Source organism: Phalangium opilio, unplaced genomic scaffold (assembly GCF_054372755.1).
Source record: "Phalangium opilio isolate 3A_F unplaced genomic scaffold, DU_Popi_V2 ptg000105l_1, whole genome shotgun sequence".
In the NCBI taxonomy this organism is placed as follows: Eukaryota; Metazoa; Arthropoda; class Arachnida; order Opiliones; family Phalangiidae; genus Phalangium; species Phalangium opilio.
Window position 1 is genome coordinate 3,662,891 of NW_028324207.1, and position 27,560 is coordinate 3,690,450.

General features: G+C 38.2%; 2 protein-coding genes across 3 annotated transcripts in view; both read left to right on the forward strand.

Annotated features, from left to right (window-relative positions):
• LOC149625333 (zwei Ig domain protein zig-8-like) overlaps positions 1–27,560 on the forward strand; it is a 198,727-nt gene that overhangs the window by 156,129 nt on the left and 15,038 nt on the right. The window contains exons 3-4 of the mRNA XM_089852144.1: positions 19,330–19,540; positions 27,018–27,314. Coding sequence (XP_089708270.1) covers positions 19,330–19,540; positions 27,018–27,314 — 508 coding nt within the window. The remainder of the gene's footprint in view (positions 1–19,329; positions 19,541–27,017; positions 27,315–27,560) is intronic.
• On the forward strand, positions 6,407–9,140 carry LOC149625335 (histone-lysine N-methyltransferase SETMAR-like). 2 transcript variants are annotated; one of them, XM_089852143.1, is made up of 4 exons: positions 6,407–7,105; positions 7,166–7,518; positions 7,843–7,887; positions 8,011–9,140. In XM_089852143.1, exon 4 carries the CDS (start codon positions 8,020–8,022, stop codon positions 9,085–9,087), a length of 1,068 nt encoding a protein of 355 aa, XP_089708269.1. In that variant the 5' UTR covers positions 6,407–7,105; positions 7,166–7,518; positions 7,843–7,887; positions 8,011–8,019; the 3' UTR covers positions 9,088–9,140. The 2 variants fall into 2 exon arrangements, with proteins under 2 accessions (XP_089708269.1, XP_089708267.1); XM_089852141.1 differs by having other exon boundaries at positions 6,407–7,518.

Consider the following 27,560-nt stretch of genomic DNA (forward strand, 5'->3'; position numbering starts at 1 on the left):
GGGCTTTTAAAATTTTGGAAATTAACGGGCCGGGCCGGGTCGGGCTTTTAAAATTTTGGAAATTAACGGGCCGGGCTTTTGTTCATTTTTCAAAATTCGGCCCGGGCCGAACTTGATTATCATTTAATCCAAAGTTCAAATGAAAGATAATTTAAATGAGTATTAGCTTCTAAGAACAAATGTAACGAACAATTATCAAAAGAAATGAAAAATACACGACGCTAAAGCAAATATGAATTCAAATCATTGATTTTATGTAAAAAATATGAAAATTACAACTGAACTACGTGTAACGGGCCGGGCCGGGCCTGTTCAATTCATGCAATGTGTCGGGCCGGGCCGGGCTTGGTTAATGCATGTAACGGGCCGGGCCGGACCGGGCCGAAAAACCAACTATGTACTCGGACTCGGGCCGGGTTTCGGGCTTATTCAAAATTCTAAAACCGGGCCGGGCTTGGGTCGGGCCTGAAAAACTCGGCCCGTGCAGGTCTCTGCACTGGACGTACTGTGTGTGTCACCGCGTTCGCAGTTGGTAAATCGTATCAAACGTGCTCGCAGAAAGCAATTTGTGGCTTCTACTTCTATCGTTAGGTTTAAGAAGTACGCGGCGATCGGCTAGGGTTACGAGAAACGTCTAGCCTCTCAATGACAGGGCTTCCACAAAAGGTTCACGCAATTGCAGGTTTTCTTACAATTTATAGTGAATCAATCGACTTATATACCCTAAATTTCCAAAAATTCTTAAAGATGCATACGCTTCAATTCAAACGTCAACATTAGCTATGTTTAAAATGATATTAGGAATAAAGTTTCTTAAAACGAGTCTAGAATTAAATTAAATTAATGATGATTAAAATAATATCAATTATATTTTTTTAATTATTTGAGAAAAACCTTTTAATTGCGTCTCAACTCGGAAAGGTTAATTTCGGTTTCCAAACTTGTTTAATTACTACGTTTTTAAAACAGTGAACGTACAATAGAAACAAGATGAGGCAGGCCAAATTTTTCCCTGATAGACTTGTGATTGTGTATATGCTCTTTCACTGTTAACCTAGTGAAAATTTCACTTACCTATCTCCACTTTTTATACAGTAAATTACCGATTAAAGGTTTCTGTTCTCCCTCATAATATATACTTTTCCTGGTCTTTAATTTATTATCTTCTGCACTTATAACATTTTTGTTAACATACCAAGTGAGTATAACGAAGGGTCGGGCTTTCGTACGATAAAATCGGGGTTCGATATTCAACGACAGCAGTTCAAAACACTTCTGCTAGAGTTTCAATGGTTTCTGATTTCCGAACAACAAAAAAGGCGGGAAAGGCGTCTAGCTAGGCATCTGTAAAAGGTCGAACGAATACAATGGCAAACTTCAAGAGAACAAAAACCAAATATATAACTCCATAAAGTAGAAGTCCAGACTGACTGACAGATAATCAATGGCCAGTTCAAACCGCTTTACATGAAAAATTATGCAGCATTATGAAATATTTTTCAATTCGTGGGCATCTTTGAAAAATTACGGAAACAAATATATTTAGGGCTTGTTTAATGAAAAATAATCTATACATTTAAAGCAATCCCTGCAAAAATTCAGCCTTTTAGTTATAGCGAGACTTCATAGATAAAAACCAAATGTATGATTCACTGAAGCTTGTTCGCGTCTTTTGAGAAACCCCATTTACCTACAAAATAGTGTCGACCCCGATTTGCGTATGATTACTTTCACGACCGTAGCACATGTAACAGGAGTGAATAGGCTCAATATAGTACCCGATGTTTGCTCTAGTATCGAGAATTAACGTTTGGATCACCACTATGAGTACCATTTTCTATAAACCGTTAAGCAAGTAGTCCACTAAGCCTTGTGAAACCGTATCGTTAACGTAACGTCACGTATCCAAATGCGAACCGAACGCCATCTGATAACGTTTCTTAAACCATGCTTTCGGACTTAGGTAATGGATGATTAACGAACTTAAAACGGTAACGATACGGTTTAGCACGGCTAAGTGGACTACTTGCTTAAACCTCAAAAAGCAATTCTCTGATTGGATGGTTCCTGTAGAGGTTGAGAGGAGGGTTGTTTGCTTATAATTTAACATGGCGTCTACAGCCAAAGCCTTCCAACTATGAACGAAGAGTACTTTTGGTTTTATCTATGAAATTTTGATTAAAGTAGTTCTGTCTTTACGTTACATATCTGTCTCTCAGTAATTTAGGATTGAATAAATGATGGGTTCGCTGCGTTCTACAGATGGGCTTAATGGTGTTGAACATTTCGCCTGGTTTTAAAATGGCAGCTAGAAAAATAACACAAACTTAATTACTTAATTATTGACGCTGCATTCTTCAGCAAATAATCGATGGTATTAAATATTTTCACTATTTTAGTCTCACTATAATCCATGGTAAAACCCGAGAGATGTACAGGTTTCAACGCTTTGGCATAAATGTTAACGACCAATTCATAAATTAGTTTCTTTTGATTTGACCAGTGAAGTACCACTTTTCCAGACTGGACGTTAAAGGTATAGAATAGAAAGGACCAGCTACTGTATATTAAGGCGTCCCACACCATTTACCCCGCAGCAAAGGTTTTATTGGACAAGGGTATTCGATGCAGGTCGTAACTATTTACGATCAAGAAACAATGATAGTATTCCCCTGATGGCCCTCGCAAGTTGCAACTAAATTAAATTTTGTACAGGGTTATATCTTTTTGGTAGTTTGATTAAACCTAAGCTTGGGTTTAGGTATAAATTTAAACAGAACCAAAGCAACGGGGCTCTTTTTCTTTAACTGTGCACAAACGTTTCTTTAGGGGTTTCGATGCAACAAGGGCCTTTGGCAAGGATAAGATTAATCAGGGTTCAGTAAGTGGAAAAAGTGAGGTTTTCATAGGTGGTAATTGAGTTTGGATTTAGGGTTAGTCTCCAATCGTCCCTTAGTCCCTCAAACTTTGTCGCCCAGAAGCTAGCATTACAGAATTGAGCCACACTTCCTACGTCTCACAAACATTATTGATTTCGCCGGAAACAAAATACCCGTTGGTTTAAGTACACTACAAGGCTTGTTCTACTACGCTAAGCTACCATAGAGTATTTATGTTTCAAAGGTACCACTGTTTGCAACATTGACCCTGTGCATGACACACCGAAGTTTAAAATCCCTACATAATGGCCTACGAATATTTCGTGGTTTTACGCCAACGAAAATAATTTTGCGCTTTCAGCACAAAAATGTAATTTGAAATCTATATTGAACTCTACATAAACCAAAAGAAACAATACATATTTAGTAATGGTCTACTTTAACTGAATAAGCTAATCTACAATAGTTTTCATTCTGCCCTAAAGAACATTTTTAGACCCATTAATCGTTAAGGCCATTTTTTTGACCCGTCCAGGCGTTGTCTTTGGCGTGGTTGTTGGTGCGGATGTTTTTGTGCTATCTATAAGACAGACTATAAACCTATATCTCGGCTAATACTTGGCTGCTCTTAGGCTTTTCGAGCTGATAAAACTGGGCAGCCCAACGATTACATAGCCATAAGTTAAATTATAACTATAAGTATGACATAAAATGCAATTTAAGGGAAAACTATTTTTTGTAACTTGGAAGATATGTGTTCATGTAATAGACACGAGTTTGGTGAAACAGGGAACAATTGCAAGATTCCGTATTTTCGTTCTTTCTTCATAAATGTTCGACAAATAACAAGTTGGTCACCCGCAATCGTATTTTAATCATAATCATACTTCTATTAAGGAATTTATTTGAGTGTTGAATGTTGTTTTGTTACTTAATGAAACCCCCTCACGCTGCGAACGTGCTCGTGCAGCTTGGATGTTTTATAGACACTCAATGCGTGCACTCCTACCTTTACAGTAGAGGCAGCCACTGCCAACACCAAAAATATGGACAATAACAGTCAACCCTGAAAATCCATTCTCAATGGTGCCCACCATTGTAATAAAGCCAAATGTCCCGAAACAAAATTTTTTATAGATCTCAGTTAGAATGAAAATTTCAATAACGGTCATTCTGTCGTTTCTTTATACCTTGGTTAGGGCCAAAGCTGTGAAGGATGACCTAAATATTTTGACCCTGAGCACTATATGGACCGAGGCACTAACCGAAAGTACATAATAGCAGAAGGGGATAATAGAAGAAGGATGACGCTTTGGACCCTCTTAATACTTTAGTTATGTAACGCCATTCTTCCCAGGCTCACCCTTTTTGTTTGGTATCCCGCTCATCAAACTTCAGATGGGCATCGCACTGTGGAGTAAATTCTATAATTGTTTGGTACTAAAGCCGTAGCAATCAACCCACAAACCTCGTCTTGGGGTGGGATGAAAATCCACTAGCGCGTCTTGCCAAGTAGTTAAGTGCTAATAGAGTAATGATGAGGGAACTATTTATCGCGTATGTGATTCGGTTTAGTAACCTTGCTCCAAATGTTCCGACGTTGGGAAGAATGACGTTACACTTACTAAGCTTTGTGGTACACTTCTCTCGAAGAGAGGTATTATATACTTCTGATAATCGTAATAGCCCAGGCTGAGCATACTAAACTTTTGGAACTATATAAAGGCTGCGACCCATGTCGGTGGTACTTGCACAACGATGTGTGCATGATCTGAGCCCATTTCTAGCTATCAAGATGAGACGCAAGACTGAACGCGGCCTTGAAAAATTTGGTTAAGACTGATTGAGCCTTCTGTGCTTTAGACTAGAAGGGTTAAGTGTAACAAAAAACGAGGCCAGGAATGTTTACTTTCAACGTGAAATCTCACCGTAAAGGAAAAACCAAAAAATAAAACATAACTATGTAAATATAGAATTTTACATAAGAAACTATTTTGAAATCGACAACTCTAATTACTGTCTGAGAATGCAGTGCCAACCGCTGAGTATTCCGACAATTTGTAATTTCCAGTGTTGAAGTGTTTTAAAATCCACAGTTCAATCTGAAACCTCGGCTATAGAAAGAAAAGTTACTCCCGAGTCACCGATCTAAAACGCATTTTTTCGGAAGTACTCTTTATTATTTTCTATTTGCTTTTCCTTCCGTGGAATCAAAGCACGCAATTTCCGGAAGCCTTATCGCCGGGACGATCGCCCCCGTGCTCCGTGCTAAAGGCAGCGCACGCTCTCCTATCCTTTCCGTACGTGTATTTTCAAGCCAGTACATTGCTACTTTGGTATTCGCAGCACGGCGCTCGCAGCTTTTTGTAAACAGAAAACTTCAAAAGCGTCTCGAGAAAAAAAGCGGCCGAAACATTCTTCAAGAAACGTCAAAATATCGTCCTGTTATCATTTCACCGCCTACTCGCTAAACTATCATTCTCGAGGGGCAAGACACTTTCTAAAATATCTTAGATGAAATTCAGACACGGGTTTATCTCGATGTTGGTTCGTTATACACAGTCACAAATCTTTACAGAATTTGACCAAACTGCACAAACTGCTGTTGTGATCAGCTACGCTATTAGGAGAAGTTTTTAGTAGTGGTTGGTAGAATGGACTGTATGAACGGAGGCAAAGTACTACCCATTAAGCCTGTACCATTGTAGCTTCATGACTAGTCCCTAATTATTCATCGTTTCATTGCATTTTAAACTTGCATAATAATTTTATTTTCCAAGAAGTAAGATCGTCCAGATACTTCATATGGTTGGACCTATAATCTATTTAGTGTTCACATATTCATAATGAGAGTGGGGTGGCGTAGCGGTTAGCGCTTTCGCCTCGCAGCAAGAGGATCCCGGACTGTGGCACCGGGTGAAAGTCTGGGAACAAATCCTTCTGCGTAGAGTTTGCAAGTTCTGTCCCCGCTTGTTAAAAGGAGTTTTATTCTGCGGTCTAACCCGGTTTCTCCTTTCCATCAAAACTTGCAGAGGTTAACGGTAATAGTTAGTATAGGCCGCTGTAAGCTAGCTGTGACATATGGACTAGCCACCACCCCTCTATGCATTGTAAAGGGACGCACCTGTAAACAAGCCACAGGCTTAGTGTGGAAATCCTTTCATAGACAAAAGCATAGATTATTATTATTATTACTTCTTGGTTTCGGGCTTAACTAGTTTTCTAGAATTTACAACCGTTCGTTTAAACTAGAATCATTTATTGAAAGTTAGAAGTTTTGTTAGCTCTTCAAGTTCATAATATATGATATGACAAGCTAAAACCCGAGGGAACGAGCCAGTATTTAAATGTTTTTCGAGTGAGAAGTATTGTGTGTAAAATATACTGAAATTTCGTGCGCGAAAGCACCATGTTGTGTCTGACCCCTCGACCATTCCGTGTCTTTTCTTTACTAAACACCAAGGCAAAAAAAGTAATGTTCAACTAAGAAATGAAAAAAAGGGGGAAAGAAAATATAAACAGTCGAAACGTTTTCGGAAATCGCAGTGAAATGGATTGCTCTTGGTTTCGCGATGAGAATACAAATCACCGATATACAAATAGAAAAAGATAGACAGTTTTTTCTCCTTGGTTGAAGTTCTTGCCGCCAAATATATCAAGGCTGTAGTAATCTAAAACAAATATGTGATCTAATTTAAATCCTAACCCGTCATATTTGACGGTTTGGGAAATACGAGTTATAATAAACCTTTCGTCTTATATTCCTGTATATTTTACATGGCGTTTATCATTATAAGTATGTCTTTTCTTGTACCGACGTTATAATGAGTGCGTGTAGGTGTAACGGATTTTCGCATGTAGGACCTTTAAAAGTATTTTATACAGGGTGTTTCTGAAAAGTCCATCACAAATTAAGGGGCGTGTTTATGGGACCAAACTGAGCGGAAAGTACCAAAGAACATGGGGTGTACAACATTTTGTTACGGAGATATGGCCTTCCAAACATTCGCCCCTAAAACAAGGAAATATCCAAAAATGAGGAGTAACACTTAAGACCGACTAACCAGCTTGTTTAAAATTACTAGACAATTTCAATAGCCTTTAATCGAACAATTGATTTCTACCTTTACTAATCAGAAGCGTATAAATGAGTAGAAGTATGCCTACGGTGGTAATGTAAAATTAATCCCAAGTGACATGATGTTTCAAGATCTTCCCAGCACCAAGTAAAATGGTTCTGATTGAAGGGACTTTTATTAGCACAGCGTAAACAACGTTATTTTCAGGAATTAGTCCAAATGTCCACGGGCGGCATTACAAAAACGAGGCAGTCTTTCGAATGATACTTGGACATGTTGGAAGATCCCTGGCTTGTTCCTGTTATCTCAAACCGTAAAAAGCTACGCAAATCTTCATCATCACGGACAACACTCTTGTACGTTAGGTATGACCTTGAGAAAACCTAAAAGGACATCTCGAATGTATTTGAAAAACCCATCTCCAATTAAGGGGCGTGTTGTTTGTTTCCAACAGAGTAAACTCGCCCAGAGAACAATTACAATGCAGAGCCACGTTTCGGCGTTAATGGCCCACAAAGGTGGTCCCAAACAAAAGAACAAACTTTAATTTGTTTCGTTCAGTAAGTATTTCATGTGTCATAGATAAAACGCCATGATTAATGCACAAAGAAAATGTTATTGACAAGTTTTCGGACCGCGATGCTGAAATGTGGTGGTGCACCATCGTGCATGAACCGAATTCTGTTTATTAAACCTAAGGGTACGTCTTCGAGTAGTTCTGGTAAATCGTCCCGTAAGAACTACAAGTAAGCCACGCCGTTTAACCTGGGCTCTAGGAAATATGGCCCAATTAAATTGTCACCCACAATACTACACCACACGTTTAAGCTGAATTGTACTTTGTGAATTCTAACGCAAGTTGCGTGTGGTTTTTTCTTAATCAGCAAACCAATTGGCGGCTGCTTGTTTTTGGATCGTCCTCGAAAATAGTGAGAACTTCGCCTATTCTTAAAAAACAGAGCACTAAAACAGAGCACTATGTTTTTTAAGAAAGGAATAAAAGAGGTTTCACGTACATGTGTTTGTTTTATTAAACTCATAATTCAACGAAGTCTGTTACAATGCCTTTCTTCACAAATGCCGAATATGCGGATATGCACCTAATGTATGGACTAGCCGAGGGGAATGCCGCTGCAGCTGTACGCTTGTATCAGGAAAGATTTCCGCAGAGGCGACTACCAAATCGACTGACGTTCGAGGCTGTGGACAGACGTTTGAGGCAAGATGGACGAATCCAACCGGCTGGACCTCAACCTAGAGCGAGAGCCATCCCAGAGGCCGTAGAAGACGAAGTTCTCACCATTTTCGAGGACGAGCCTGAATCAAGTACCCGCCAAGTTGGTCGCCGATTAGGCGTAAACCACACGCTCGTGTGGAAAATCCTCAGAAGCCACCGGTTTCATCCTTTCCATGTTCAAAAAGTTCAAGGTTTGAATCCAGCGGACTACCCACGACGCACGGCGTTTTGTCAGTGGTTTCTGGCTAAAGTAAACGATATCGATTTCCCACGGGATTTGTTGGTTACTGACGAAGCTAACTTTTCACGGGATGGTATTATTAACTTACATAATAAACATCAATGGTCCCAGCTAAACCCCCACGCAACTTGCGTTAGAAGTCACCAAGTACAATTCAGTTTAAACGTGTGGTGTGGTATTGTGGGTGACAATTTAATTGGGCCACATTTCCTAGAGCCCAGGTTAAACGGTGTGGCTTACTTGCAGTTCTTACGGGACGATTTACCGGAACTACTCGAAGACGTACCCTTAGGTTTGGTAAACAGAATGTGGTTCATGCACGATGGTGCACCACCACATTTCAGCATCGCGGTCCGAAATTATCTTAACGCGACCTTCCCTTTGCGGTGGTTAGGTCGAGGTGGACCTGTGGAGTGGCCTGCTCGATCACCCGATCTGAACCCTTGTGATTTCTTTCTTTGGGGCCACCTGAAAGACTTAGTTTATCAGACTGAAGTGCCCGATGTTGAAGAGCTACGTCGACGAATAATTCACGGCTGTCAAACAATTCGCGAAACTCCAGGCATTTTTCAACGTGTAAGGGAATCATTTGTAAGACGTGCTAATGTGTGCCTTAACGCGGGTGGTGAACACTTTGAACAATTTTTGTAACTAGTTGCAATTAAATGTTAAAACTTGTCAATAAATTCATTTTCTTCGTGCATTAATCATGGCGTTTTATCTATGACACATGAAATACTTACTGAACGAAACAAATTAAAGTTTGTTCTTGTTTTTGGGACCACCTTTGTGGGCCATTAACGCCGAAACGTGGCTCTGCATTGTAATTGTTCTCTGGGCGAGTTTACTCTGTTGGAAACAAACAACACGCCCCTTAATTGGAGATGGGTTTTTCAAATACATTCGAGATGTCCTTTTAGGTTTTCTCAAGGTCATACCTAACGTACAAGAGTGTTGTTCGTGATGATGAAGATTTGCGTAGCTTTTTACGGTTTGAGATAACAGGAACAAGCCAGGGATCTTCCAACATGTCCAAGTATCATTCGAAAGACTGCCTCGTTTTTGTAATGCCGCCCGTGGACATTTGGACTAATTCCTGAAAATAACGTTGTTTACGCTGTGCTAATAAAAGTCCCTTCAATCAGAACCATTTTACTTGGTGCTGGGAAGATCTTGAAACATCATGTCACTTGGGATTAATTTTACATTACCACCGTAGGCATACTTCTACTCATTTATACGCTTCTGATTAGTAAAGGTACAAATCAATTGTTCGATTAAAGGCTATTGAAATTGTCTAGTAATTTTAAACAAGCTGGTTAGTCGGTCTTAAGTGTTACTCCTCATTTTTGGATATTTCCTTGTTTTAGGGGCGAATGTTTGGAAGGCCATATCTCCGTAACAAAATGTTGTACACCCCATGTTCTTTGGTACTTTCCGCTCAGTTTGGTCCCATAAACACGCCCCTTAATTTGTGATGGACTTTTCAGAAACACCCTGTATACTATAAACTATATACTATATACGAGCAAAGAGACCCATTGTAACATTTGCTTTACTTTTCGAACTGCCATGGCTGCAAGTTGAACCGTAAAGTTCGTCTATAAGAACTACTTTACTAAATATTGGTGAAATCGGTTAAAACTTGCGAACGTTATTCCATGAAGATTTTTTGCAATGCTGGCCGCCATTTTTCAAGAAGATCAATGATCAAAATAATCTTCATTTACTACATAATAGTAATGAGGCTACAAATTTTCAGGTTCCTGGGTAAAACTGTTTATACCGAGCGTTTTTTGTCCGTCAGTCTGTCAGTCAGTCAGAACCTTCTACCTCTCCGAGTGTAGTACGTCACGGAGAGGTTTTATCCCCGACGTGTATGTCAGTTTTTTTGGAACAACCCAAGGGACCTTTTCCGCAGTTTGCAAATGCGGCCAAACCTTTTCCCTATTTCCGGGCCGCATTCGCAGTTCGTAGAAATTTCGGAAATTGAATTTCACTATGATTATTGTTACACTCGAGTTCAATCCTTAGTTTTACAAGAAACTATTCTTTCATCAGCCCAGTTTGTCGTCCACTCCACAAAGACAACAATATGCTCTTGTTGGGTTCTAAGATCACCATTTTTTTGTCTTTGTCTATCCCGTAGAGACACCAATTTCGACATATTTAGATCCAACAACACCACCTTCAACAGGTCTTACGTTATTCCCACACAAAACACCAATCTGTGACATAGGTGGTCAGACATAGAAAGCGAAGAATAGGTGACGTCTAAGGCGTAAGTGTGGTCAGCTCACAAGAAGTTTGTTTTGATGCCATTACTTCTTTTGAAAGTAAAGAAATCAAGTTAAATTTCTGAAAATAAATAGTGCCAAACAATGTTTTAAACAAGTTCGGTTTCATCGTTATTTATGTGTTTGAATTGAGCGTCTTTGAAAAAGTTCAGTTTCATCTTTATTTATATGGTAGAACTGATCATTTTTAAAAAGAGATTAAATTGATTGGTGAGTTTTTCAACATGAAATATTTTTTTTTCTATTCACCACAAAACTCTGCGGAATAATTTAACTGTCCAGTGAGATTTTGGTCTGTGAAAACCAGCCTTTATAAATTTTAAAAATTGCTTTCTTTGCTAAAATCGTGATGCTACTCGTGACAACAGTATATTTCAATTTGATATATCAGAAGTGAGATGAGACTAGAAGTATTGAGGTAACCAAATTCTTCAATTGGCGAAAGTGAATATTCTTGATAACACAACAACGGTTGACCCTCTGGTAGAGGTTTCTGACTTTTCCCTCCAAAACGTGAGAGGCTCGTGGCGGTAGACGGCCGAACTAGATTCAAGCACCCGCGTCAGTGTTCCGCGGCTTTAGGTTGAGGGGAAAGGGGCAGGAAATTTTTTGGATGTCGACCAAAATTTTCCTCTCTAGTGTAGGCGCGATGGAAGCGGCATAAATTCTCAAATTTGTTCACTAGTGCCAGGATCTACTACCAATGCTAGAGCTCTTTACTTCTTGCCTTATCTTACTTCTGGTTATATTAACAGAGAATACGTGTTCACTGCGCAAGTGCTCGGTTCTGAAACCTCTTCTTTCCTACCATCGAGAAATACCAAATATTACAGGGCCAACAGGTCATCTTGAAAATAACATAAACATTTTTAAAACGTTCATTCTGTAAAATAGAAATATGAATTAAATCGATTGCCTAAATTTAACCGTCACAATAAAAATTAATTACTTTTGTTTGAGCTTAAATCCAAGGAATGAAAATTAGCGCGTAACAAGGGATTTAGGCTGAAGTTTTAACCGCTAGTTTTAAGAGGAGGGGCGGGGAATAAATTATGGCAGAGCCGAGGAGATTAAGCTGCCAGAAAAATTCATATCGTAGGATAGGGAGAGAGTTGTAAACGAATCTTAAAGACGACAAGGGATCGATGTAGAATTTGGAGGCGTGTTTATAACGAATGAGAGGGCATTAGTAAGAAAGGCACCCGCTGCTATCGGACTCTGATGGGGGGTCTTAGAAATCCATTAATATCGCTATTTATTTATAAATCTTATTTTGCTGCTCGAGATTACGCTGGAAGTTCGATGCTCGGTCGCACCCAATTTTATCGGACCTCTCTCTCTTCAGTTACCTTTTGCAAATCGAGAAAAATGAAATTCATTTCGACGTGGGCGAGGTTTTAAATTTATGCGTAAATGGGGTCGTTTAACAGCTCGCCGAAGAAGTAAAAATGTTCCGAAACGGTAAGTAAAAAAAACGTAATGGCCTATAATGGAAAAAGAACGGCCCGTTGAGGCTTATACAGTCAGTCATTTTCGTGTTTCTTTTTTGCATTCTTCCTCTCACCCTTACACGTAGATATAACGGTATTTTTTTCATCCTTACTCAAAGCAAAGTTGCTCCGGGAAAAGAACTCGTTGGCCTATATTTAGATTATAAAAGAGGTAATGGTCCTTCGAGAGTTTCTCCATTTACTTTTTTCTCCTTGCGTATTTCAAGGGTATTATTTTTTAAATGGCGATAAGAGGGTACGGAATTTTTTTTTGCCGAAATGAAACGGTAAACGTCTCTTTATTAAGACCCCTCGAAATGAAATGAAAGATTTGCTATATTATGAAACGAGATTAAAAAACTTAGCTTAAATGGATCGATGATTACCTCAGAATGAAGTCTTTAAAACTACGACTAAACGGCAATAAATATTTTTCTGATTCTAAAAGACTTCATCTTTCTTAGGTCCTACCAACTGCTTAAGGAGTAGCGTCCCTTGTAAATTTCAGCTTCCTATAGCTATGTTCACACTTGCACGGGAGTCGGTGGCCAACTCGTTTGCCCAACTAGCTTTGAAACACTCTCTATTGGTAGTTCGAAGCGATTTTAACAGCCTTGGTTCACACTTTAAGACGCTTCTGTTAGTGCTGTCTGCTTATCTTATCGTTGGTGCTGTCTGCTAAGGCCGGTGGAAATACCCTTAATACTAGTCTCATCCCATGTGAATACCCCTGAAAACTACAAACTAGCTTCCAAAGCCGCTTTAAGTTGGTTCGCGAAGCAACTTCAAGAAACCGCGTTTGTAATAAACATCTCGAGTATCAGTTTTGTTCACACTTAACTTTGGAAGCGTTTAGAATCGCTTCGAACCAGTTTTTCATGTAAGTGTGAACGTGGCTTAAGTAAAGCGGTTAGAACTTGGTATTGATTATCAGTCTGTCAGGTTTTGCAATACCTTTTCGAGCCATATCTAGGCCCTTAAATATTATGGACCTTATGCAGTCCAGTCCCCATTTGGTTTTGAGTATAAAGACTTAATTTCTGCTCCTAAATAAAGGTAGAGTCTGAGGTATCTTCATTTAACTGTAATCGCAAGGTATTTAGCCTAAAATACAAGCTACATGTAGAGCGTTATCCTACCGAATATATATGCATTTGAGTCAATAATGGTAGAAACTGTATCTTCGTGCACTTCTTATTGAACGTATAATATATTCTACATGTTGAACGATATCACCGATGAATAAGCTTTTGATTCGATAGAAAGTATATGCAGTTCAGTCAATAGTACAATTACTATGTATTAAGGTTACTTTCGAATAAAAATGCCATCACTATTATAGTTTCATATACTTTCGAGAATATATAAATACAGTTAAAAAAATACACGTTTGAATCCTGTATAGTCTGAACTTCAAAAAGGGAATGTTTTATCTCATTCTCATTCTATCGTAATTAAAACAAGATTAAAAAATTTGCATTGGAAAAACGAGTGGAGATAGTGGGAAGAGATGGTCGTTTTTAAGCCTTAGCCCAATTTCGGTCAGGGCAATAAAAGTTATTAAAAGAAGGATAAAAACAGAAGCTCCATCGGGGGCCTTAATCCCGCTAGTTTGATTGGACTCGAAGGAGAAGAGGAGACCAGAAGCGAAAGAGCACCGCTCGTTAGGGCAATTCGTACAAAATGGAAGACCCCCTTAACCCGAAATATATTAGCGGTTCCTTCTCTTTGTTCTTGCAGGATGACTCCAAAATCCGTGGCTGAGGGTTTCCGAAGGGCTTATGTAAATTTATTCGTCAATAGCCTAGAAGGCTCAATGCTAGAAATAGCTTCCGTAGCTGACTTTTCCATGGAAATACGTGAAAACAGAAGTAGGATAAGGGACTAGAAGTAAAGAGCTCTAGCATTGGTAGTAGATCCTAGAGCTCGGCATTATCTATCAATTATCCACGGTATTTTATCTTTATCCATTCTCGAAACATATCCACAGAACTTACATGTTAAATCGAATTATACTGACAAATTTATGGATAATTGATCGAAAATGCCGAGCTCTAGTAGATCCTGGCACTAGTGAACAAATTTGAGGATTTTATGCCGCTTTCATCGCGCCTACACTAGAGAGAGAAAAAAAATGGTCGAGTTCCAAAAACATTTCCTACCCCCTTCCCCTCAACCTAAAGCCGTGGAATACGGACGAAGCGGGTGCTTGAAACTAGTTCGGCCGTCTACCGCCACGAGCGTCTCACGTTTTGGAGGGAAAATTCAGAAACCGCTACCAGAGGGCCAACCGTTGGTGTGTTATCAAGAATATTCACTTTCGCCAAGTGAAGAATAGGGTTAGCTCAGTACTTCAAGTCCCTTATCCTACTTCTGGTGAAAAGGAGGAGTAGCGTTAAAACCCCCGAGATTAAAGAAGAACGCGGTCCAACGGGGTTATTCCTTCTTTAGCCTAGTCAAATGGGCGACCATTTTTCATTTGATTCCTGGCGGTAATGATGTAGCCCGACAAGGGGATTAAGATTGCCGCTCGACAGAGGGAAGCTCGAGTCAACCCATCTTGTCACCCTCTCTCTCGCTCGCTTTACAAATAGTTTGACGCTCCCTTTATTTGTAACAGTTAAGCGTCGTGAACGTATTCTTTTCATAAAGCGATATTAAAATGACTTTCGTCTCTATATTACGCTGCGGGAACGAATAAAACCCATTTGTCCCCGTAAAAATACTTACAAAACGGTCTCCTGTTAACTTGTTTCGTGTCAGTTTACCGTTGCTAAATTGCCACTCTGGAAGATAAATGATTTGTTCGTCGGTTTAAGGAAATCTAGTTCAAAGTTCGTATATGTTCGTGCGATAATCCTCTAATTTACTGTTTTACTTTAAAACAACATAAAATTCCACAAACTATATAGTAAAGTCTAATTTTCTCGTATTTTAAAACATAATATAGTAACGAACCACTTTGCTAAATGCTATTAACAAAACGTAAATGTTAGTGGTAGTAGTAGGCCATAAATGATGAATCAAAACTGTTTTGAATAGAACTAGGACTAAAAAGTTCCATAAAGCAATCTAAACTATATATCAAAGCTTAATTTTCTCTTATTTTAAAACACATAATAGTAACAAACCACTATACTAAATGCTATTAACAAAACGTAAATGGTAGTGGTAGTAGTAGGCCATAAATGATCAATCAAAACTGTTTTGAATAAAACTAGGACTAAAAAGCATTAATATGAATGAGGTTATCACTTGACTGAAGGCTCAGATATTGAATTTTTTCTTATTAAAACCAGGAATACGTAAAATTGTACTTGGAATCTTTAAGAACCCATAGACTTCGTTCTAATATCTGATTTTAAAGATTTAAAAAGTGTAGATTTTTTTCAAAATTAATTAAAATTTTGATATTGCATGAGTGCAACCTAGGAAATGTTTAGGAAAATAGGCTATTAGTTTAAAAATATGAAACCTAACACTATAAGTTAAAACCCTTCGATATATCTCTCACTAAAATTTCGATATTTGAACCAGCGAAACCAAAAAAAAAAAACCCACACATTTCCTCCTTTAATTCCCTATTTATTTTTTACACAAATAATCTAAGAAACAAAGTTTCGAAACTGCTTTGAAAAAGAACTAAATATATTCTATACATCACATTAAGTATTCAAGAGATTTGAAACACGATTTTCCGAATTAGGCCCAAAAACTGGCTTTATCCCGTAGAGGATCAGGTTAAATCTGGACTCTTTCAGTTTATGAAGCGACAGTCTTCGACGCTAATCCTCGATACGCGCTTTTACATAAAGAAAATAAATCTTCGGATGGGCTTTTACAGCGCGCGCAACCTGCGTTCGCGAGTCGCGTGATTTGAAAGGCTATAACCTTGGAATAAGCAGATTACAGCAAAGAACCAGCGAAATACTTGGAGCAGAAAAATGGCTGCGTTCAGCAGAGCTCACCAAGCAAAACAGCGAACTTTGGAAAACTTCTACCGGTGAGCTATGTCGTCATGGCTAAGCGCTGAGCAGCGTGAAGTTAAAATCCAAAAACAAAATCCCGTTTAGTAGGACACAGCAAACAGCGATGACTCAGCGCTGAGTTCCACTGAACGCAGCAACAATATTCTCCTTTGCGACTGCTGTTTTGCTGTCCCACTCGATCACGTGCTCAACTGCTCGCGCTATAGCTACATAACGAGTCAAACTGGCAATTGAACTCGCATGATCTCAATTTTTCTTAGTAGTCACTGACCAGAATATATCAGATATTACCACGCTGATCATTTAGGAAGTCCGTTTCTAATGTTATTGTGTCAACAAGACCTTATTCAAAACAAATATTTCTTCTAACCTTCACATGTGATTCAACGTATTCAAGGTTTCAAATTATGTCTTATCCCCAAATGGACCGCTGTGCATCACATCTTTTGCGGCGCAGTAATTTAACGATGCCAAAAATTATGATTAATAATTTTATTGAAGAATTATATATACTAATTATAATAAGAATTGGATTTTTTGTTCAATAATTAATTTTGAATCAGAAAAACATAAAATAATATTATGAACATTTTTTATGAGTATTTTCGAAGTTTCAAAAAAAAAGATTATGTTATTGTAATGCGCAAAATATTTACTTTAAATGCTTGGTTTGGTTGGAATTTGCTACGTTAATTTCTAGCATGCAATTTGGCCGTAAACTTCACTGTTTGATACGTAATTAGAATATTTATTATTAAATTTGACGAATATTCCAGCAATAATTTCAAATTAAAGGTAATAGTTCCGTATTTATAGGACACCATTTGTAGTTTCCCGAGGAAAAATTATTTTTGGTGTCTGACAGAGTCCTGCACGGGCCGGGCTTTCCACTTTTGAAAATTGTATCGAGCCGGGCCGGTCGGGCTTTTAAAATTTTGGAAATTAACGGGCCGGGCCGGGCTTTTAAAATTTTGGAAGTTAACGGGCCGGGCCGGGCCGGGCCGAACATGATTCTCATTTAATCCAAAGTTCAAATGAAAGATAATTTAAATGAGTATTAGCTTCTAAGAACAAATGTAACGAACAATTATCAAAAGAAATGAATAATACACGACGCTAATGCAAATATGAATTCAAATCATTGATTTTATGTGAAAAAAAATAAAAATTACAACTGAACTACGTGTAACGGGCCGGGCCCGGCCTGTTCAATTCATTCAATGTGTCGGGCCGGGCCGGGCTTGGTTAATGCATGTAACGGGCCGGGCCGGACCGGGCCGAAAAACCAACTATGTACTCGGACTCGGGCCGGGTTTCGGGCTTATTCAAAATTCTAAAACCGGGCCGGGCTTGGGTCGGGCCTGAAAAACTCGGCCCGTGCAGGTCTCTGGTGTCTGAAACGCTTTTTTAGAATAATTAGTAATTCGTCCTCGTTTGTAACAAATAGAATGATTTCCGTTAACAGGGAAAATACGTAACTAAAATTTAAAACTGAGCGTTGAATGCAAGATTCACTGTGTATACATTTTGAAGATTTAAAAAATGTTCAATATTTTTCAAAAGTTGCGATAAATTTGTTTAGGCATGGAGCGTGCCACGAGAATTTTGTTAACAAGAATATAGGGCGTTACGCAATTGGGCAGAGGTCCTTATTTCAAATATTCTTTAAAATCTCAATCTAATTTGAATTTTAAAATCATTTGGAGGTATTTCCTGAATATTTAACTAGGCAGACTGGTCTTATAATTAGTGGAAGAATCGATAAAAAATCACTTGATTTTCCACTTCACCCTCCCTTTAAACTAAAAATAGTCTGTCCATTGGCGTTACAAGAGTCAACCATTAATTCAAAAATTATGAAAATCGGTTTCTGAAAACCTGTCTTATTTTTTACTAACGCTTTAACTTAGAAACTGAAATATCTATCAATAAGCAATGGAATTATGCTTTTATGACTTGTATCTTAATTATTTCAGTAACAAGGTTACTGGGGATTTATTTAATCATAATTATTTATACTGATTTTTATTTGAGAATCTCAATTTCGTTAACTCTATCATAGTTTTTTCACTTTTTTGATTTTGGCAAAAAAAAAAAACGGAAGAAAGATGCGAGTTTCCTTTTTCTATACAATCTCAAAGCATTACTCTTGTCCATGTTATGGCGAAATGTTAAGCAGGGCCCTTAAGCGGGAGAACGGAGAGGTAGAACTTTTAAACCCGACTGAAAAAGTCTAAAAGCCTTTAATTAATTTTAGGCAAATAATTAAATCAAATGTGGTTCGGACTAGGTGCTTATTTGCGCAAGAATGTACGCAGAGACGAGATGAAATAAAACAAACTAAATTAACTTTAATTATTAAGGTAAAAATTACTTATTCGATTTGCGATTTACATTGTTCGTAGCGAAAGTTTCCCACAGGTGGGACAGAGAGGTTATTTAGGACCTCTCGAGTCAAGGTACAGTAGAGAGACTAAAAAGTGAAAGTCAGGGTTCTTCGTGGGTGAATTTTTGAAATCCAGGGCTCATCCTTATTGGTCAGTAATGCCCAGCTAAAAGTTTTAAAACTCCATATAAGGAGATATTTTTTGGGTAAACCCCACGAAAACCGGTGACATACTTTAAAGTGTACAGCGTATTCAGAATAAAGAAATTTCAAATATAAAAAATAAAAAAAAACTTTTACAAAATTTAAATACATTGTAAATAAAAATACATGTAAATTAGATTTAAACATATTTAGAGATTAATAAAACATAGATTTAGTGAAAATATCTTTCTACAGTCCATAGCAAAATCTGGGCTTGTCACTTTGTGCATCACTGCAAACTTTTCATAATTTAAGTTATATGCTATTTTTGGAGGAGGATTGGTTTCAGCGTACTTGGTTTTACTTACATATGTATATAAACAGTGAAATATTAGCAATTCACAAGGCGCAATTATTAGAAATAAGTATCCACAATCTAAGTTCTATGTTCCTAGAGCTTACTAAATGGAATCTTGGCGAAAGTGCAATTGTATGAGTTCATAATTTTGGATAGAAAGATCTAAAACTATTTTGTAATAGAAATTTTAAGCGTGCTGAAAGAAAACTCTTTTGCATTCTCTTTACAGGTTTCTTGGATCCGGAGAAAAGATTTCCACGTTTTAACAGTTGGTTTGGACACGTACACGAGTGAGGACCGCTTCGAGGCGGTTCACGTCTCTTCGACCAATGACTGGGCTCTAAAGATTAAATACGCGGACATTCACGATTCGGGTACTTACGAGTGCCAAGTCAGTTCGGATCCCAAAATAAGCTTCTTCGTTAACCTGAATGTCGTCGGTAAGTACAAAGACCACCAAAGACGGTAAAAGGGTTCGACCTCTCGTACTCATTAGAGAAGTCGCGCGGCCCTCTCTTCCACCTAAAAGAAAAGGGATCTTAAGAGAAAAAAAAGAGCCTTTGAGTCCAGTCCCAAATTATTTCACCAGAAGAAGGTGAAACTGAAGCGGAATAATCGATAGTTCTCCTTGAGGGATAAAGAAAAAGGTTTGAAGACGGTGTCTGGCTTTAATCTTAAAGCCCTATACCGAATTGTAAAATATGAAAAAAATGGTTATCTTTACATTTGTATGTTTCGTGCGAAATCGCATAGTACGTGAAATAATTTGCTACAACATTTTTGGTCTAGTCTTGTCGAGAGATTTTGGAGATTTGTTTTCATGTGTAATTGAATCTAACGAACTAAACATAAACACAAACACGCCCTCTATCTCGGAGCAGCGTTTCATGAGGTTTTTAAATCACTTCCAAATTGAACGAGTTTTTGCATTCTATATGTAAAACCAGAAGGGAATAAGAGAGAAGGGACACACTTTATATCTCCATAATGCTTTACACTCGTAACAACAGTCTTACTAACCTCAAATCAACTAGCCTTCACTGATTGGCTATCTAACTTCTGTCGTAGCTGTGACGTCAGATAAGGTGACGTCTCGGTTGATGTATAAAAAGTAGTTTTGTTTACAACTTTACATTGAAGGAGATAAAAATGGCCGAATTTCATGTTGATAAACGAAATCAAGCTGTGCAATTAATTTCGATGCACGGGTATTGAGAACATACCAAAATCAGATAATTTGAAGGTAACAAATAGATGAAACTAATTATTCTGAACTAATATTAAAAAATAAAAATTATTTTCAATAAAATACATACTTGAGGTTATAATTACACAAGAACGAAACATCGTCAGCCCTAAGCCTTTGGAGAATGAAAATCTAGCAGACAAATAGGCCGCCTGATACCGCGTGGAACTTAAAGAACTATATTTGCAGTAAATTGGTTAAAAGCTGTGTACTTGCGCAAAGTTTTCGCGGTTTTCTGAGGTTGGTCGGACTCCCGTTACCATAGCAGGCTCTAATGTCTCCCTTCTCTCTTATTCCCCTCTGGTAAAACCAAAAGTTTCAGTTAGTTCACAACAAAAATAGAAGACTATTTTCACTGCCAAATTAGCCTTTAAGTTTACTTATAGCAGAAGTAATATGAGACTAGAAGTTCTGAGATAACCAAATTCTTCTCTTGGCGAAAGTGAATATTCTTGATAACACAGCAACGGTTGGCCCTCTGGTAGCGGTTTCTGAATTCTCCCGCCAAAACGTGACACGCTCGTGGCGGTAGACGGCCGAACTAGATTCAAGCACCCGCATCGTCCGTGTTCCGCGGCTTTAGGTTAGGGGAATGGGATAAGAAAATGTTTTGGAACTCGACCAATTTTTTTCTCTCTAGTGTAGGCGCGGTGGAAGCGGCATAAAATACTCAAATTTGTTCACTATTGCCAGGATCTACTACCAATGCCAGAGCTCTGTACTTCTAGTCTCATCTTACTTCTGCTCATAGTAATATTTTTAAACGTATTTTTCCGGTATGTTTACTTTAAATGTCATGCTTGGATGCCCGATCCTATCAATTTGGCTCAGTTAGGCGCTTCCTTATAAATAAACTTCCGATAACAGTTAAACTACATGGTAGGTTCATTAACTAATGCTACACTTTTCAAAAATGTAGGAAATTCTTATATGCGAGCAGTAGCGTCGCTAGGGTTTGAAATTTGGGGGGGGGGCTAAATCAGGGCAAATTAGTTATTATAAGAACTTAATAAAAAAATTGAATAATGAGTTCATTGGAAAATGTGTAGACCTTTAAAACTATCCGTAAATTTGTGTCAACGTGAAATTATTTGTATTTTAAAGATATACAACCTTTTATTGATAAAGAGTATCGGAACCGAACTCGTTTTAAGTTTATTATTAATTTTGGTGAGCTTTTAGTCCACACTATTGGGACTCCCTTCGAAAGAACATGAAACATTTTACTTGTCTCCATCTGTTTTTTTCTTCAAAATTGTATTGCTTGATATTGAAATTCATCTCTGCAGAGATGAAACTTAACGAATCTATCATTATAATCTTTTATATATTGCTACAGAATTTTAGGTTGCTAACAGCAATTATTTGGTAGGGTTTACGGATTATTTTGGGGGGGGGGGGGGCTAAATTTGGAATTTGGGGGGCTATAGCCCCCCCAAAAAAGGCCTAGCGACGCCACTGTATGCGAGATGATATTGTGACAAATGTTTTAGGCAGTACCACAATTTAGAGTTAAATATTTTTATTGTGACGTTAGGGTTGGTGAACGGTTTATGTTGTTTAGAAAGTTTAACTAGAGATAATATAAATTTTCAAATCGCGCTAGATAACGAGTTTATTGACGGCTTTATGCTTAGTGAGATTTACATCTAAAGTTAAGTAACGTTTCCACCCTTGGATTTCGATAGATAAATTTTATCGTCCCTTGAAGAGTTGAAAGAGAATTCGGTAGTATCAAGGATCGGTATTAAGAAGTCAAAAGAAGGGAGAGAGAGGGGAGGAAAGCTGCGAAGAGTTTTAAAGCGCCTCAGAAGCGACTTTAAATTCTGGTTCTGTTTAAAATCTAAAGACTTCCTATTTATTCCGCTTAGTAAATCCTCAGGAGTGTGATGGGAAGGGGTATTCGCTAGAGACTCGGAGACAGAGAAGTTGAGGAGCGAGACTGCGGGAGAAAACTCGTGCAGCTTCCGATAGAACCCCCTACCCCCATCAATAAAATCGTTCATTCGAAAAAGAGACCAAAATTGGGCGTGAACGCTTTGTTAGCAGTGTAAGCACGTTTTCTCGAGGAGGAAAAAAATAGGGTGTGGGGAGTAGTCGAAGCTCGGAGGAAAGTCCCGCTGGACTATGAAAGAGAAATCGGCCTCATTGATTTTCGCCGACCATTGTCCTAACAATCTCGATCTATCTCGGCTTGGCTCCCCACCTAGACCCCTTATTGGAAAGTCTTCGGCCCTTCACCCGGAAAAGTTTCTCCCCAAACGTTACGCGACGTTTTCGACAAAATTCTATCGATAGGGTTTTTCCTTGACGAAGACTCGATGCGATTGCTTTCGACAAGGCTTAGCCAGTGATAGGAAATAAGTAAAATCGACCCATCAACCCGCTACCATAGGCTTAAGTTTAAAGGAAACTATATCCTAAGTGAGATTGGCAACGCTCGAACGAAATATCTACAGTAACTAAAAATGAAAACGACTTTCCTGAACTTTTGCCAATACATAAAATTTTGCAGTCACACTCGAACCCAAATCTGAACATGTAATCCCGTAATACGAATGAAACGCCGTAACTACTAAGCGACAAGTTGTACCTTCAATTTTAATAAATTAATTCCTCCACCGAAGGCGTATACAGCTGACTCGAGAATATTATAATTTTCCAAAGTAGGTTTCGACGGCTCTTGTATGACGAGGAATATTTCACATTAAAAACCTTTCCTGCAGTACATGTTCCGTTCTCGAATTTCAGGGCTGACACAAAGTCACTTTTTTCACTAAAAATCTCTTTCTAAAATTCGGTAACTAAAAGTAAATTTTCGGATATCTTTCTTTGGACTAAGTATTATAATAGTCAAGGCGTTCAAACAAAATTTCGGTTTCTCATTTACAGTCACAATTTTTCTCGTGGTGTAATCGCAACAATAACAGAGTAGAAGCCAAAGTTAATGTGTAAAAATTGGTGTCCAGACAATGAGTATAATCTGGGAGCACGGCAGTGCTCCCAGCCAAGTCGAGCACTGACACCCTTTTCTCGAAGCAACTCACGACACTTTTAAGCCCACTGTAACTTCGTGATGGGTATAGGTAAAAGTCTGAAATTTTGCTTGCCGTGAGGACTGTCAATCCTAGCTATAGTTTCCAAATTTCAAGTTCCTACCCTATATACTTTTCGAAATATCGAAGGTGAAATTTACCTCATTTTGTCACTCACTCACTCACTCACCGATCATCAAAATTCTAAGGTACTTCTAGGGTAGATAGAATCTTAAAATTCAGGATTTAGTTTTCATTTATTTTATAAAGCACAGAAAAATTAAAACATCCCGAAATTTTTATAAAATTGTTCTTTAGTTCTTTATTTTAAAACTAGATGGCGCTGCCGTCTTTTCAACAGAAATAGTGTGTTCTTGATGAAAGGACGTAATGGTCCATAGTTAACCGAAAGTTAAATATATTTTAAAGCTAATAAGAGTAGTAGTTTAAAAGAAATGTGTGGTAACTGATGCTACATTCTTATATTAGGATATCGCGTACAATCTTTATTTCCTTATTCTCTGTGGGTCGAAAGGGGTAATTCAGCGTAAATAAGGACAAACGTTAGCGATTATATTGGCAAACGAAGTACCACGAGAGGGTCTTGTTTTAATATAACTACCGAAGTATAACGAGAGGGTCTACAAAAAGAAGTGAGATCCTATGAAAAACATTAACATGTACAAAAATGGGCCAAGCCTCGCCTCGTGCCCTTTCCGCCGTAAAACGTTCTTAGATCCCATGTAGAGCCAAGTCTGCCTTTTGTTCTCATTCAATCGCCAATTGAACAATTATGTTATAAATTAAGTCCTTTTCCTAATTAATAACCAATATTCTTTGACTCTATCATAATTATACATCTTTGTTCGTATCAAAAATATCGTGACTTGGCAAGCGCAGGTCATCCCCTTCGATTATTTTAAAATCGGCAGCGATTTAGTGAATATCCCTTCGATTATTTTAAAATCAGCAACGATTTAGTGAATATCCCCTCGACTTCCTTTTAATATTACTTACCTGCGATTGCCAAGTCACGATATTTTTGATACGAACAAAGATGTATAATTATGATAGAGTCAAAGAATATTGGTTATTAATTAGGAAAAGGACTTAATTTATAACATAATTGTTCAATTGGCGATTGAATGAGAACAAAAGGCAGACTTGGCTCTACATGGGATCTAAGAACGTTTTACGGCGGAAAGGGCACGAGGCGAGGCTTGGCCCATTTTTGTACATGTTAATGTTTTTCATAGGATATCTATTAGACGAAAGAGAAGAACTCAATGTGTACACATCAAGGTTAAATGGATGATGAACCGTTGCAATAATTAACTTTATGCAAAGTTTCATTAATTTCAAACCCAGCTTTTCCTATAAGCAAACTGCTGACGCGGAGAAAAACAGAGAAGTATTACGTATTGATTCGAGCTAGATATATGTTGCAATTTTGTGAAGTTTAAAAGTATTTTTACAGTTACAAAAATAAAATTTCCGCTGCGTAGAAACGGGTTTAGTTATCTCAAATAACTCTGGTATCTTTAGGCGTTCTGTTTTTCACTATTGTTGCGTTGAAGAATCTATGACCTCATTAGAAATAATAAGGTTCCTGGTACTTGCGGATATGTCGAAATTGTACCACATAACCTTAATTGGATCTCTGGGACAAAAAGTGCTAGCTCTTAAAAGTGCTTGGGATCCGCTTACAATAAGTTGAATTCTGTGGATGAAATTGTAATGAGAGACGATCCATCCTTCGCATTCTGACAAAATTTAATGGGGTTAAACGTAATTCTACTTTTAGCAAGACCAATTGTTTTCCAGCCATTCGATACCACTTAGCGTACATACTTATTTGATTGTAATAACTCTCCTAAAATGTGACATTACAAGAAATAAAATGATCTAAAGTTGAATCTTAAAGATAGATTTAAGTTTAAGGTTCATATTAGACAATTGCTTTCTTATGTTAACCAAATTGAAGCCTCGATTTCTTTAGAATCAACAGACTCGGAAAAAGTTTCGAGAACCAGAATGCTAAGCCTAGGCCACAACAAAAGTCCCTGAACGTCTAGCCGATACCTCATTGGCTATCTACAATATCCGCGCCAGACTTTGACATCACTACCGCTGAAAACCGAAGATTCGGTGGGTATGCTAAAATCAAAGAGAGCGGAAGCCCCTGACTTTAGCAAAACACAATGTAGCTCAAAAGGCGGGTGCATTTCTAATAACTGGCCATGTTAACTTCCGGACTAGTGATAAATAAAACGCCTTCGAGCGAGGGGAGAGAGCAGAGGTAATTGAACTCCATCTTGTCTGCTACGTCTGATCACATGGTTTTCAGAGCTTCATCTTCCCTGCAAGTTTCCACTCCCTTGGATAATTCTCTCTGCTAAAATGTAATTGTAACAAGACAACTTTAGCACCAAAGGTTTTGGGTTTTTTCTATGAGATTTTAAAGACAAAACGTTGGGTTCAAATTATATGGCGAATACTTTATCCAAACAGTTTCATAAGAATAAAATTATTTGACCAATATTTGATCCAAGCAGTTTCATAAGAATCAAATTATATAGCCAATAAATGATCCATTCGTTATGGTAGATATATAGATTTTTTTTGCCATTTCTCCGTGATAAATGCCGTCTTTATCATCACAATTATAAATGGACAAAGGTTCAGATAAATGTTTTTTTTTTTGCCCCAAAATAAAGTACAGTATGGTAACTCATAAATTTTGGACACTCTCCACAAGGCTATGTAGAAATATAATTCCCTATGTCCTTTCTCATCAATTCTCCTCTGTAGATAGGGGTCCATAATCAAAAACATTAAAGAGAGCCGTTTTATTTTCTTTATTTCTGTTTCGTTATAAATATAGGCGGTATCCAGCAAGTATCTAAACCGAACGAAAAATGTTTCGCGAAAGAGCGAAGACCCCGAGGCCGATTTTTTTTCACTTCTTTCTCTTTTGTCTCTTTTTGGATCGATGATCCCATTTACGAATTAGAAAAGCTTTAACGAATAAAAGAACAGGGGGTAGAATATGCTCGGTCTATCTTATATATTCGTCGACGTACACGTTTGGAAAGGCTCTCCGTCTCCTTTTTCCGCTCTTGTAGTTTCCTTGTCTTTTTAAATGAGTGATCAGGGGATGCCACTGGGATGAAAAAGGGAAAAGGCAGAGAAAAAAATCGTGGCCGGAGAAAATCCTTTAGTTAATTCGATCTCGGAAGACGAGCCCGGAAAAAGACAATGAAAAGAAATACAGACAAGACAAGAAAGGCTAAAGGAGAAGGGGAGAGAGTAAGACGGAAGACGCGCAAAGCCAAACTACAACTGCGAGACGTCGTCAACAATCGTTGTCGGCCATGGTGACATCCTACCCCAACACTGAGAGAGAAAATAAACGCTACGTACACGCGTGCCACGCTGTTCCGAGTAGAGTACCAGTTATCTCTGTTGATTCCTTTGTTATACAGTTTATTGAACAAACCTGGCAGAAAAACTGAAGGGTTAATATCATATACCTAGCTCAGTCGCAGCCACTTTCCGCTTGAAACTAAAAGGGGCACTTGTAGGTGGCGAAAAATAAATAAAATGTTTTCTTTTTCTTTTTCGTTCTAAAAACAGTGGCGGTAGCGAGGATACTAGGAGCACCGGATTTATTCGTCAGAAAGGGCAGCGCCATCAACCTGACGTGCATCATTTCTCAGAGCCCGGAGCCACCTCGCTTCGTCTTTTGGTACCACGATGATCGAATGATCAATTACGACGCGACGAAAGCCGAAATCAACGTACAGAAAGCCGGTGACGACACCGCGATAAGTCGGCTTTACATTAGATCTGGAGATATTGAAGATTCCGGCAATTACACTTGCTGTCCTTCCAACGCCGAAGCAACCAGTATCTCGGTCGTCGTGCTTCTTGGTAAATATCAATCCTCGTTCATTCGCACTCTTCCTTCACAGAAACAGGCAAAGGCTGTCCAAGAATTTTACTAACGGGCTTTATATGAGTGGGACCCAATATACTCGTGTATTTTGAAACAGTGTTAGACAAGTGTTTCCTCCAGCTAGAGCGAGGCTAAAACAAAGTTTGCAATGGGTTTGAGACTTACTATTTGTTCAATTCTACCATTTTATAAGCCTAGATCCTGCGGCATGATATATTTTC